We start from the raw sequence: 14,431 nt of genomic DNA, 5'->3' as shown, positions 1-14,431 counted from the left end.
TCAAAACTCAGAGGCTCCCCATCCCCAGGCTTGCCCATCACACCCTGACCGAGCAAGAAAGGAAGGGAAGTCCAGGGGGTGTGGAGAATGCCTCACCAGGAGGAGGGGAGCTGGGGGTGTGGAGAATGCCTCACCGGGAGGAGGGGAGCTGGGGGTGTGGAGAATGCCTCACCGGGAGGAGGGGAGCTGGGGGTGTGGAGAATTCCTCACCAGGAGGAGGGGAGCTGGGGCTGTGGGCCTGGGCTGCAGGCTTCCTCCAGGAGGCTGACCACAGCAGCAGACAAACCCTCTGGGCAGGAACCTGTGCCCACGGTGAGGCCCACCCAGCCCAGCTGCAGTTCACCGGCGCTAAGGCAAGCGTCAGGTCACACCCAGGCCTCTCTCCTCTTGCTCCTCCCTGCTGAGCTGCCATTGTGTTGGGCCAGCCCAGCACAGCGTCAGAGCCCCTGTCCCTCTCCCCTCCTCCTCCACACCCTTTCCCAGACTGGGAGGCAGTGAAAGATTCTGGCCCCTTCGTGGGCCCTTCCCCTTCACACTGTCCTCAGGCTGGAAGTCGCTGATCCCTCCATCCTCCTTTTCTCAGCCTTCATCCTCCACCAGCAGCACGATTGGTGCAGGAGGAGGAGAGCGGCCGGCCCAGCTTCCCCGGTGCAGCCGGCTGTGAGTGGGCCCAGGTGTGGGGGCGAGGGGCTCCAGGAGACGTGGAAGGATGGATCTTTGTGGGCAGCGCCCCTCTTCCTGGTAGCTCATCCTCTTCCACCCAAAACTATTGTGCAACGGAGGGCAAAGGGGCGAAGGGCCCTGGAGCTGGGTGAGGGAGGCTCACTTGGAGCCGGGAGCCGAGTGGTCTGCATGGAGGAAGGTGGCGGTGGTGTAGTTCTGGAAGAGAGGCTGCAGGAACATCCCGATGGTGCCAAAGACACAGACGAAGACAAAGATCCAAAGGAATAGCCGGTCGATCACCATGGCGACATACTTCCAGTCCTCGCACACCTGTGCGGAGACAAATGATGCCCAAGTATATCAGTCACATGATGAAAGATAGGAACGGAATGGGTATAAGCAGGTCCCACCTTACACACACACACACACACACACACACACACACACACACACACCACACGCCCCTCCCTCATGACCCCAGAGTGACCTTTCCAACGCATGCTTAAAAGCCTCCAGCAGTGGCCCCCCTGCCTTCAGGACCTATCTAAACTCCCAAATCCGGAATCAAGACCCACCCATGGCAATATGAGCCTACCCCCTATCCTCTTCCATGCTATACCTCAGATTTACCAAACCCCACATGTTCTCTCAGTTCTCCATGCCTTTAGGTTTCTTTTCTGTCTAGAATTCCTGTCCTCTCTGTTTACACCCGGTGAACTCCTATACATCCTTCAAAGCCCAAATCAAATGTCACCTCTTCTATGAAAGCTTTCCTGATGCCCCTGATAATGAACCTTTGTCCCTTTAACACTGTGTACACATTTCTAGCACTGTATTTTTACTGCACTCTGTTACCATTCCAGTTTGCATATCTGTGCCCCAACCCCACCCCATACCTCTTCCTTCAGCTCCTAAACTACAAGGGCCCGTCAAATTCATCGTTGTAATTCCAGCACATGGAGCACGGAGTACCAGTAAGTGGGTGTTGAATTAGTAAATGAATGGCTCCCTCTGCTCCTGACATGACTGCATGGGGAGCCCCATCCAACAGTATCATCTTGAGCACAGAGGCCCCAGGCGGTGAGGACTAAGTCCCAGAGGTGACCAAATTAGTCAAAAAGACAATGTCCTCTGTGGGTTTCCGGGGAAGCTCCGGCTCCCCTCAGAGCTGCTCCACTCCAGCCTGAGTCTCGGTCTTCGCCCACATGTTCACCTGCAGCCCAGCTAGCTGGGGGATGGGAGGAAGGCACCCCTGCACCTTCATTTGGTCGGCAGCTGAGTAATGACGCATTCAGGTCACAGGTATGCCTGCTATGTGCCCGGCACCGTGCTGGCACTGGGGACATAACGAGGGCAAGACAAACACATCCTGTGGTTACAGTCTCCTGAGGGAGGTGGACACAAAATAAACAAAAATAAAAGCATTACGCCCTGGCCGGGCAGCTCAGTTGGCTGGAGCATCATCCCAGGCACCAGAAGACTGCAGGCTCCATTCCCAGTCAGGGCACACACCTAGGTTTCGGGTTCAAACCCCATTTGGGGCACGTACTCAAGGCAACCCATCCATGTTTCTCACATCAATGTTTCTCTCTCTCTCTCTCTCTCTCTCTCTCTCTCTCTCTCTCTCTCCCTTCCTTTCTCTCTGAGACCAATGAAAACAAATCCTCAGGTGAGGTTAAAAAAACAACAACAAAGCAGCCTTGGCCAGCATGCTCAGTGGTTGGAGCATCACCCTGCGCACCAAAGAGTCTCAGGTTCAATTCCTGGTCAAGGGCATGTACCTGGGCTGTGGGTTCATTCTCTGCCCCCTATGGGGGTGCATGCAGGAAGGCAACCAATCAATGTGTCTCTCTTACATCAATGTTTCTCTCTCTCTCTCCGTCCCTCCCTTCCATTCTCTCTGAAAAAGCAAAGGAACAAATATCCTCAGGTGAGCATGGCTGGTGTGGCTCAGAGGTTGAGCAGTGACCTATGAACCAGAGGTCATGGTTCAATTTCCCGATCAGGGCACGTGCCCAGGTTGTGGGCTCAAACCCCAGTGAGGTGCGTGCAGGAGGCAGCGGATCAATGATTCTCTCTCATCACTGATGTTTCTATCTCTCTCCCTCTCCCTTCCTCTCTGAAATCAACACAAGTACATTTTTTTAAAAAATACCCTCAGATGAGGATTAACAAGGAGAAAAACACACCGGTGTGGCATCGTCCTATGCACTGTAAGGTTGTCAACTGGATCCGCGTCAGACTACATGCCCAGGTTGAGAGCTCAATCCCCCATAGACAGCATGCACGAGGCAGCTGATCCATGTTCTCACATGGATGTTTCTCTCTCTCCCTCTCCCTTCCTCTCTCTCTAAAAAAGAATCAATAAAAATATATATATTTTAAAGAATTACTCCAGAAGTCGAGAGTCACTCCAGGTTTTTAGTCTGAACCCATCAGGTGGAAGGTGATGCCATTTGCTAAAATAGGAGGTGAGAAGAGGAGGAGGTGGGGGTGTAGATGAAGCACTGTTTGGGACATGTTCAGTTGGAGATGCCTGGGAGGCAGCCAAGTAGGTCACTGCATCCTCGGCACCCTGCTGGGTAAATGCACATGATGTGCGTGGACTGCGCAGGGGGCGGAGCTGTGAGAAGCTGGCTGGATTCCTGCACCCCCGCCCCCACCCGTGCAGCCTCTACTTGGCCTCTGCTGGCTCCGAGGCTTCCACCCCATCACCTCCAGCCTGGGCAACACCTCTTTTGCCATCAGGACCTGCTCAAACGCCAGGCGCTGAAGTCCTCCTCCCCCTCCCCCCAAACAGCAGTGCAGGAGCTCGCCCTTCTTCACCCTCAAACTGGAATGGCAGCGACCCAGCAAAAAACCTCACCGGTCACCATGGCAACAGCTGAGCAGCTGCCTGGACCTAGCCAGGTACCCAAAGACTGAGTTTGGGGGGGGGGGGGCACTCAAAGTAGGGGCATGTCAACTCTTCATACTGGCTCTCCGATTCGGAAACCATGGGAGTCGCCTTTCTGGGGAGCTGCCAGGAAAAGCCAGCTGTGCAGAAAGCTGGGGGCGAGTCTCACCTACCCCTACCTCCATAAATAGGTCACAAGGCCATTCCCCTGGACCCAGACGAGCAGAAACAGTATATTGATTGGGGACTGTCTCCTCCACAGCAGGCCCTTGGAACCTCTGAACACCTACCCCTCCTCAAACCCCCCCCACTCTCCTCCCGCTGCCTTTAGTTCTGCCTTCCCTTCTCCCGTGGGGCTCACGAAGAACGCAGTCTGGGTTTGTGCTAAGAGCTGAAGATTAACAACTTGGACTTGGGAATGCGAGCGGCGGGTACAGGCCCACTGCCAACTCGGAGGGGCCTCCTCCCCTTCCTGGCCGCCCTCCAGACACTAGTGATGCCCCGTGGGGCATCTCCCCACTGGGTGCTGGTCCTCAGGAAGCCGCAAGGTCATCCTGTAGGACCCCAGCTTGGGCGGCGCCTCATCCCGGAAGCCAATCCAAAACCCTGGCCAGCACCCAAGCCCCCAGTCCCCCCCGCTGACTCCCATTCCCGCATCCAGCCGGACCACAGCTTTGCGGGTCTCTACACCACGCGACTGCTTTCCAGATGCCGCAGCACCCACGCCCTGAGTCCCCCGCCCCCCGTCCCCGTCCCCCCACCCATCCCGGCCCGCACTCACGCTCTGATCCTCGTCCTCGCTGCGCATGTGGTCCGCGATGAAGCGCACGCCGTCCACTGCCTCCCGGAGGCCACAGCCGCAAGGCCCCCGCCAGCGCCCAGGGACGGCTGCGGGCGCGGGCTCCGCCCCGAAGGCCCCCGCCAAGCCCTGGACAGACGCGGCGGCGTGGTTGACGAAGCACGTGCAGGAGTCGGCCCCGGGGGCTCCGCGGAAAAAGGGGGCTCCCGCGCCCTCGCGCTCCCGCTGGCGCCGCCTCTGGCGCAGGCGCTGGCGGGCGCAGGGGCGGCGCGGCTGCTGCATGAAGAGCAGCGCCGGCAGCTTCTCCAGGAAGAGCGCCTTGACCCAGGGCGCCATGGTGTGCGTGGTGGGCGAGCGGTGGTGCACGTTGAGCACGCACACGCTGGTGACGATGGAGAAGGTGACCAGCACCATGGTGAACATGAGGTACTTGCCCACCAGCGGCACGTCCAGCGAGGTGGGCGGCACGATCTTGGAGATGAGCAGCAGGAAGACGGTGAGCGCCAGCAGCACGGAGATGCACAGCGTCATCTTCTCGCCGCAGTCGGACGGCAGGTAGAAGACCAGGATGGCCAGCGAGGTGATGAGCACGCAGGGGATGATGAGGTTGATGGTGTAGAAGAGCGGCTTGCGCCGGATGATGAAGTCGTAGGTGATGTCCACGTACGTCGAGTCCTCGGGGTTCTCGTTGCGCCGGCCTGGCAGCGCCACGATGTCCCACTCGCCGCTCGGCGTGAAGTCGTCCAGGCTGGCCACGTCGCTCTTGAGCACCAGGTCGATCTCGGTGCGGTCGTAGGTCCAGGAGCGGAACTTCATGGTGCAGTTCTGCTGGTCGAACGGGAAGTGCTTCACCTCGATCTTGCACGCGCTCTTGTAGATGGCAGGCGGCAGCCAGAAGATGCTGCCGTCGTAGGAGACCAGGGCGTTGGAATAGAAGGACACCTCGTACATGCCATCAGCGCTGCCGAGCGAGGAGAAGGAGTCAGCCCTGGCCTCAGCCTTCCTCCACCCCCACCCACCAACCCAGCCCTCGCTGGCCGGAGAGGAAACCCAGGTCCAGGGTAGAAGGTGGTCGAGCAGGAACTGAGCGAGAATGGCATCTGGGTGGGTTTGTGGGGAGAAGAGGGGTTCTCTGAGGAGATCTGGGAGGCCTCAGAGATGAAGAACTGGATGAAGGGGGTGAGGGCCACGTTTGCTACTTGCCATGCATTGTGTAAGTTGTTTGCTTCGCATGCAGAAGGGGGAGCTGGGGGAGCAATGGAGGGGGACAGAGGCGGGTGGGAGGAAGAGATAGTCCCACTGGTGGTTTTGGATCTTGGGGGTAAGAGGGATTATTTATTATTTCAGGAGAGAGTCTGGAACCTGGAGGAGAAACTGAGACCTCCATGTTCTCTGATCCTGCCTAAGCCTCCAGGAAAAAGTCTATTCCTTTTTTAAAAAAAATATTTTTTATTGACTTCAGAGAGGAAGGAAGAGGGAGAGAGAGACAGAAACATCAATGATGAGAGAGAAACATTGATTGGCTGCCTCCTGCATGCCCCCCACTGAAGATGGAGCCCACACCCCAGGCATGTGGCCCGACCGGAAACTGAACTGTGAATCAGTTTAGGCACCGAGGGCTGTCCATCCTTATTTGTATCCCACTGCAGCTCCAAACACAGGGACTCCTAACTGGCTGAGAGGGGGCTGACCAGGGGCCAAGTCACCTTGGCCGTCCATATTATACATCTCTGGTCTGAGTCTGTCTATCTGGGTAGTGACTGAATCTGTGCCAAAGAAAAATATCTTCTCTACACCCGGCATGAGCTGACTTAGTTTCCCCAGGACCCCTTCCTCCCCTGAGCACTCCCATGGTCTCCCCCAGCCTCCCCATTACTCCAGGGTCACCTACTTGTTGTATAGGACCACATCTGGGAGCCAAATGTGCTTGGAAGGGAGTCGAACTTTCTTCATGTTGTCGAACTCCTCAGGATTCCAAGTAAGGCGATAATCCTCCCATTCCTGAGGAAGGGAGAGAGGGAAGCAACATCAGCCTCTGCCCTGGGAAGGGCTCAAGGTCAAGAATAGGGACAAGAGGGGGCCCACCTGGCTTGAGGAAGCTTTTCAAGCCATCACCTTCCGACGGTGACTAATCTCTGCCCAGCAAATGTGAATCATAAAATACTTTCTCATTTAATTTTAACAGCTGATCCAAGACATTAGAATCCTCATTTTACAAATGAGAAAATGAATCTTGCAGAGTTTAACATGTTCACGTCACAGAGCCAGTGAGTGGAAGAACCAAGATGCAAATCCAGTTCATTGGGACTCCAAAGTCTATACCTTTCTGCCTCTTTTCAGGAGATTAAAGGAGGGGAAAGACACATGAAAAGAAAGGGAAAAGGAGGAAAGAGAAGACCAGGGGTGTGGGTGGGAAGAGCACTAACCTGGGTCAGCCAGACATTGGTGGTCATGACCTGCTCCCGCTCATGCTACAGGAAAGAAGAGAAGCTGTTGAGAAGGCCCTCCAGCTGTTCAGCCCACCACACCCACCCATGGGTCCTCCCACACCTCCCAAGCCTTGGGAACCCCAGAGGAGTAAGCACAGCACAAACATGAACACATTCTGGCGTGTTGATTTCAGCAGCTGAGCATAGAGTTTGGGACACACACACACACACACACACACACACACACCCCACTCACCACACTGATGAGCTGGGCCAGGGATACCATGAGCTGTACTGTCACCAGCTCAGAGCCATTGGTCGCTGGGCGGATAAGCTTGTTATAGCGGGAAGGATCCAAGAGATGCTCCACCAGCCGCTCCTCTGTGTCCGTACCCCCGACTCCTGGGCAGCAGGTTGAGGGGCAGGAAGTAAGTAAGTAGGCAAGAAAGGCCCATCCAGGATCCCACTCTCCCTAGGCAAATGGGGCAACCCAGGCCCAAACAGGAGGCTGTACTTCCCCGCGCTCCATCCCCAAGGTCTCAGCCGAATGCTTAGGTTTCCCCATGGAGGCCCCTCAGAGAGAAATCCCTCCCTGGCATCACTGACCAAGTTGCCCACACAGCCCAACATCGATTCCTCCAGACTAAGAAACCATCCTGCAAGCATCACTGGAGACCTGCTCTTCCTGCAAGGTCTCGGAGGGTGGTTTCAAGAGAAACCCATGTTTCATGGCTTCTCCTAGAACAGTGGTCGGCAAACTCATTAGTCAGCAGAGCCAAACATCAATAGGACAACGATTGAAATTCCTTTTGAGAGCCCAATGTTTTAAACTTAAACTTCTTCTAACGCCACTTCTTCAAAATAGACTCGCCCAGGCCGTGGTATTTTGTGGAAGAGCCACACTCAAGGGGCCAAAGAGCCGCATGTGGCTCGCGAGCCGCGGTTTGCCGACCACGGTCCTAGAAGATACCTACAATTCCGGACGGCTTTAGAGGGTGGTCAAAAGGAACAGTTATTCATGTCCCACCACACACCCTTCCCCTCAGTCAGTGCTCATCTATGCATGCAAGTCACATTCTGTGCCTCCACATGTGGGAGTCTCATTAGGTTGTACATTTCCTTTGCACCTGCCCTTCATATACTCTCTCACCTTCTGTAACTCTGCACAAATACACCCCATCCCCTCAGAGTGCTCCTCCCTGGCCCCAGTCTGGCAGAGCTTATGCCCTCCCAAGTCTTCTGTCCTGCTCTAGGAGAGCGTTGAAGAGTCACTTCTCTCCCCGCTCTGCCTTGCCTCTGTGGAGCGACCAGAATCAGGACCCCAATGTGGTGGACAGGGAATGATGGAGAGACAAAGGAGGGTGCTGAACCAGGTAGATTTCTTGATATAACGTTTCCCATGGCACCTCAGCTGCAGAGACTGCCCTCCTGCTGGCCTAGAGAGCCTGGGGAGATTCCCTCCCTCCTTCCTTTGTGTGTCCACACCCTTCCCAGCACCACTGCCCCGGTTTCTACCTCTTCCCTGCATCACTTACTCCTTAGGGGATGTCCTCCTCCCAGTGCAGCACCCCAGGGCCTCCCTGCAGGCCCCGAGGTCTGTCCCCTAACTCCCAGCAGACTCCTCCAGCTCTAGGAATCCCTTCCTTCCACCTTTGACCCTGACCGGGGTGAGACAGAGCGCAGTGACCTGTGATTACCTGAGCACAGCCAGAGGAGGCCGAAACCGAGTAGCAGCGCCATGGGCTCGGAGCGCCAGGCCATGCTGTGGGCATAGCTCGCCGCCTCACCTAGACCCGCGGGAGCGCGCCGAGGGCGAAGGGCCGCGGTCCGGGTGCTGTCCGTGGTGCTGAAGTCTCGCCGGAGCCCGCGCCGCCTGCTGCGAGCTGGGAGCTGGCCCGGGAGAAGTACCGGCTTCTGAGCGGCGGAGGCTTTTCCGGCTGCTCTTGCAGGGAATACAATTGGGACGGTGAAGGGGGAGGAGTCTTCGCCCCGGAGGCGGAAGCGCCGGAACCCAGTAAAAAGGGGTCTCTCGGGATGGGAATCTTCTTTTGCTGGTCCTGGTTAGTGAGCGTGTGTGTGTGTGTGTGTGTGTGTGTCAAGCAAAAAAAAGGGCGGCTCGCCGACGGCGGAGGGGTTGTGAAACCCAGAAGTTGGGGCAGGACGTGGAGGTTGAGAAGGGGAGGGAGAAACAGTGCGAGTCTGACAAATAGGTCAGGACCCGCTTAGTGCAGAGGATCGGAAGGCCAGAACGAGGGGCGGGAGTCGGGAGGAGGTTCTGGGTCCCCCCTCTCCTTTTTTCTCTTATCAAACCCAGACCATCCTGCCTCCCCGGAGGGCTGAGGCTGCAGCAGAGAAAATGCCCTAAGGAAAAGAGACAGGGGACTGTGGGTTTGCTGACCTTAAGAAAACGAACAGTTTTGGAGTCTGGGAGCAGGGTCCCTCACCTATCCATTCTCTACCTCCCTCCATAAATTCCCTAAAAGGCCAAGCTTTCTGTCCTCCCCCAAGAAGCCTCAGGTGAGGACCTCTGGACAGAGCCTGAAAAGAAGGTAACCTTAAAGGTCTTGAAGAGTGGAAGAAAGATGAGTGGCTTTCCTTAGTTAGCCTTTCACCCCCCATTCCCTTCCACTCGTCTTCGGCTTCTGTGTGACAAGGAGGATCAGAAGACTATTTCACAGAGACCAGTCCTAGAATGAAACTCTCACAAAGGAAAGCAAAGATGAGACAGAGAGAGGTGTCAAAATTCAATGACATCTTTGATCTTGAAAGCCCTGAACTTGTAGCTTCTGAGCCAATAAAAGCTTCCCTTTTTTCTTAGGTGGATTTTGGTCACTTTCAACCAAAAAATTCTTAACTAAAGCAGGCTTATCATATATCAAGGCTCTGTCTTATTCCATCTCTACCTACTTCTTCAACCTCATCAGGACCCCTACCCCTGGCTCCACACTTCAAATATTGGCAATGTCTTTAAGATCCTTGAACATTCTTTCCTTTCCACCCTCTATACTTCATGGCCCTTTAAACATGTAGTTCACTTGGCTCTTTTGTTACCCATTTCCCCTTAACCTCCATGTACTTAACTTTGAACGTCTGGCAGAAATGTCAGTTCCTTAAGGAAGCTATGCCTGACCAAGGACTCAATCAGATGACTTGCTATATGTTTCCAGAGGATGTCCGATGAGTACATGAACCAGTCTAAGGCTGTGACTGTCTCTCCTGCTAGACCATGAGCCAGCACAGTGCCTGGCATATTGTGAGGGCTCAACAAATAAGGAAAGGGCTAGTACAGGACGGACACCTTTTACCGTGGAGAGGGACATTCCTCTCTAAAAGCTCAGTTCCTGGGCTCTGGCTGCGGGTGCAGCACAGCTGCCAAGCCAGCCCGCTTCTCGGAACATGGCCAGCATGGAGCTCACCTGCATCGCCATCAAGCCTGACGGCATGCAGTGCGGCCTGATGGGCAGCATCATCAAGTGCTTTGAGAAGAAGGGGTTCCGCCTCGTCACCAATGAAGTTCCACCGGGCCTCTGAGGAGCTCCTGAAACAGCACCGCATTGACCTGAAAGACCACCCATTCTACCCTGGGCTGGTGAAGTGCGTGGACTCAGGGCCTGTGGTGACCATGGTCTGGGAAGGGCTGAATGTGGTGAAGACAGGGAGATCGATGCTTGGGTAGACCAATCCAGCAGGCCCTCAGCCAGGCACCATTCACGGAGACCTTTGAATTCAGGTCGGCAGGAACATCATTCGCTGCAGCGATTCAGTAAAAAGCGCTGAGAGAGAAATCAGCCTGTGGCTTAAGCCCAAAGAATGGGTGACTACACGTCTTGTGCGTTTGGCTGGACCTATGGATAAGAGGTGGACAAAGCATCAGTCCCCTTTGACTCTTGAGTCCATTGACTTGGGAGCAATAGGATCTATCCTTCTTTTCTAACGCGTATTTACTAATAAAGCCTTTGGAACCTGGGAAAATAAAGAAAGAAAAGCTCAGTTCCTGGAATTGTGGAGGAAGAGCAGGGCAAGGACTCGAAAAGGAAGGACTGGAGAGAAGTGGGGCGGCTGCAGGCTCCGTTCTGCACGCGGAAGTGGGCCATAAACCTGCACCACAGGCTCCAAGGCAAGTGCATGCACGAACATGTAATATTATCTGAAGAATTTAAAAAATCTTGGAACCAAGGGAAGGACTGAAGAACAAAAGCCTACAGAAAAGGAAAGGAATGTATGCCGTCACATCACGTGGGGAGAGGGTCAAAGGCAGGAAGAAGGCCCACCTTCCAACAATCAGATCCATGTTTGTAGGGTCTCTGCTGCAGAGGTGTTGAGATGCAGTGATCAAAAAGACCTAGTCCCAGCTTCTTTATTGCCACAGTTTGGCAACAAAGACTTATAACACAATATGGTGGCTGCTCGGTAGAGATACAGACAAGGTGCTATGGAAGCACAGAGGAGGGAGAGGTTAGTAATGTCTGCGTGCCTAGAGGGGGTGGAGATAAAAACTGAGATTTGAAAGATGAGAAAGCCAGTAAGACCAGGTGGCTTAAAGGCATTTTGAATTCTTGAAAGAGAGGGATGGGGAGCTTGCATGTAGATAGAACTTAGTACTTTCCTCTTCTGGTGGATGTGGGTGATTGAAGAGGGCTTCTTTTATGAAAATCTCTTTCTGGCCCAGCTGGTGTGGCTCAGTGGTTGAGCATCGACCCATGAATCAGGAGGTCACAGTGCGATTCCCAATCAGGGCACATGCCCAGGTTGTGGGTTCAATCCGCAGTAGGGGGAGTTCAGGAGGCAGCTGGTCAATGATTCTCTCTCATCATTGATGTTTCTCTCTCCCTTCTTCTCTCTGAAAGAAAATCTCTTTCTGGAGTGCTTGCTTGTCTCTGGTTTGACAGACTGGGGGGACATTTGCTTTCTTGAAGCCCTTGGTTGCTACCTGATGCTTTTTTAGGCCAGTCCAGGCAGTCTGCTCACCTTGGCCTTTACCTTATCTTTTCACATTCCCCAGCTTTTACGTGAAGATGAATTCCAGCCTGGCAGGGAGTGAGTCCTCTCAGCATAACCACCCAGTGGCCAAGGAGAGCTGGAGCATCCTCTCTCCCTCATTCTCCCCCCCACACTCCTTCCATCCCCACCAGGAAGAAAGGCAGCCAGAGAGAGGGGGCAGGTCCGAAACCAAGCAGGGCGATGGACCGATAGAGAAGTATCAGCCCTGAGGCAAACCAGGGACCAGGCCAAGTTGGGTGTGACACTCCCTTTGCCTCTGATGGTAAGGAACATTTTCTTTTAAAGGCATTATAAATCAACTGATCTACACATTTATGTATACTTAGATATAACATACATCCAAAAGTATATAAATCATAAATGTACAGCTAGGTAAACTTTCACACGAACACAGCCATATAATTCCCACCCAGACTTTTAAAAACTAGGACACTAGTAATATCCAGAAGTCCCTCATTATGTCCTTCCCCCACACCCCCGTAATTATTCTCTCCTCTTCAAAAGTAACTTCATGGGGGCAGGGAGGAATGGGGAGTGACTGCTCAGTGGGTACTGCTTAAAGTTCTGGATCTGATGGAGGTCATGGTTACACAACATTGTGACGGTAATGAATGCCACTGAATTGTACACTTTAAAATGGTTAAAATGGTAAATTTTATGTTATGTGTATTTTCCCACAATTAAAAAAATGACTAAAAAAAAAAAAAAGTAACCGCTATTGACTTCTAAGAGCACAAATCAACTTTGCCTGCTGAATTTCATATAAATGGAATCATGATCTTTTGTATTTTTAACATCATTGACATTGTTGAATGCAGTTGTAGTTTATTCATCTCATTGTTATAGAATATTCCATTGTATGAATATACCATCACTTATTTGGGTTGTTTACTATTTTGTCTTGTCTTCTTTATTTTTAGAGAGAGAATAAGGGAGAAAGAGAAGGAGAAACACTGATTTGTTGTTCTACTTATTTATGCATTCATTGGTTGATTCTTGTCAGAACCCTGACTGGGGATCGAACCCACACCTTGGCTTATCGGGACGATGCTCTAACCAACTGAGCTACCTGGCCAGGGCAATTGTTTCCTATTTTGGACTATTAAAAATATTTCTATGAACATTCTTGTTAATTTCTTGGTGTACAAAAATGTGTTTCTGCTTGGTACATAACTAAATTGTGTACATTTTATTTTTAAAAGGAATCCTATCTAATAAAGAGGGAATATGCTAATTGACCCCACACCATCGCAAAGATGGCAGCGCCCACAGCCAATAAGGAGGTAATATGCTAATTGACTGCCCCACCCTCAAAGATAGCAGCACCCACAGCCAATAAAGAGGGAATATGCTAATTGACTGTCACGCCCTCAAAGATGATGGCACCCACAGCCACAAAATGGTGGCGCCCAGTCCCCTCAGCCCCACAGGGGCAGCAGGTGCCGGCCACTCCACATACCTGCCTCTGGAGTCCCCCCAGTCCCCTCAGCCCCTCAGCCCCCCAGGGCTGGCCTGAGGTGCAGGCAAGCCTCGGATGGCAGCTGCCCAGCCGCCCAGTGCCGCCCAAGGCTCAGGTAACCAGGGCTGGCCAAAGCTTGCGCTGCTGGCAGTGGCAGCAGCGGAGGTGTGATGGGGCGTCGCCTCCCCCTGATCACCAGGTGGCCTCCCGCCCCTGAGGGCTCCCAGACTGTGAGAGGGGGTAGGCCAGGCTGAGGGACCCCCTCCTCCAGTGCATGAATTTTCATGCACTGGGCCTCTAGTATGCTATAATACAATTTGTAACCTTCCTTTTTCATTTACAATTTCTCAAATATTTCTTTATAACAATAAGTATTCTTTGATGGCTTTTCTTTCTTTGATGACTTTTTAAATAGTTACAAAGTATTCTACTTTCGGTACATTTTTGCATATGTCTTTAATAATTTCCAAGTGAAATTGCTGGGCCAAAGGTTTTAAAGTTTTTTTATTATTTATTATTTATTGCTAAATACTTATTTTATTCTACCTCCAGAGAATTAATACTATCAGGGTTACACGGGGGCCTCAGTCTAAATCACTGATGGCCAACATCTCTACAATCATGCCTATGCTGAGCCCCCTCCTGTCTTTCTCTTCTTTTCTCCTAAGTCCCTCCTCCTTGTCTTCCCAACCTCTTTCTACTTTAAGGCCCAGTTCTTCCAGAATATCCCTTCATTTCCATCTAAGTAACTTCCGTCACATTCTTTCTGGGGAGTTAATCCTGAGTAATATCACCCTTCAAGGCCCTTACCTTTCATCCCTATTATTGTTTGCCACATTGTACTACAGTTGATTATCTCTGCCCCCAGTTCACCCATTACCATGTGCTCCTGAGGGCAGGAGTAAGAAATACAACAAAAACGATGAGTAGCAGCTGTCATGGAAGGAGCCCCTCCTGTGTGCCAGGAATGAAGCCAAGCACTCCCCACAGGGACTGTATTCTATTTGTCTCTGCATCCCCAGTGCCCACTACAGTTCCTGACAAAGCACAAGGGCTCCCCTCATATTTGTAGGTCAGTGTCAGAGTGCTTCGCTTCTGGGAGTAAGTCAAAGGGGATGCTCACTCTGCCCCAAATAAGAGCATCTGCTTCTTCTGAGAACACATGACCTTTAGAAGAAAAACAT

At 52.8% G+C, this 14,431-nt stretch overlaps 1 protein-coding gene and 1 pseudogene across 1 annotated transcript; one reads left to right on the top strand and one right to left on the bottom strand.

Annotated features, from left to right (window-relative positions):
* Positions 1 to 604: 604 nt before the first annotated feature.
* On the bottom strand, positions 605 to 8,613 carry CHRNB2 (cholinergic receptor nicotinic beta 2 subunit). The gene is made up of 6 exons (XM_008155746.3): positions 8,485 to 8,613; positions 7,044 to 7,189; positions 6,785 to 6,829; positions 6,250 to 6,359; positions 4,341 to 5,319; positions 605 to 993 (listed from the first exon to the last, which is right to left on the bottom strand). Exons 1-6 carry the CDS (start codon positions 8,546 to 8,548, stop codon positions 823 to 825), a joined length of 1,515 nt encoding a protein of 504 aa, XP_008153968.2. The 5' UTR covers positions 8,549 to 8,613; the 3' UTR covers positions 605 to 822.
* Positions 8,614 to 10,183: 1,570 nt separating this feature from the next.
* On the top strand, positions 10,184 to 10,642 carry LOC103298920 (nucleoside diphosphate kinase B-like; annotated as a pseudogene).
* The last annotated feature ends 3,789 nt before the right edge of the window (positions 10,643 to 14,431 follow it).

Source organism: Eptesicus fuscus, chromosome 22, assembly GCF_027574615.1.
Source record: "Eptesicus fuscus isolate TK198812 chromosome 22, DD_ASM_mEF_20220401, whole genome shotgun sequence".
Taxonomy (NCBI): Eukaryota; Metazoa; Chordata; class Mammalia; order Chiroptera; family Vespertilionidae; genus Eptesicus; species Eptesicus fuscus.
Note: the sequence above shows the minus strand (reverse complement) of the source record. Positions and strands in the feature narration are given on the sequence as shown.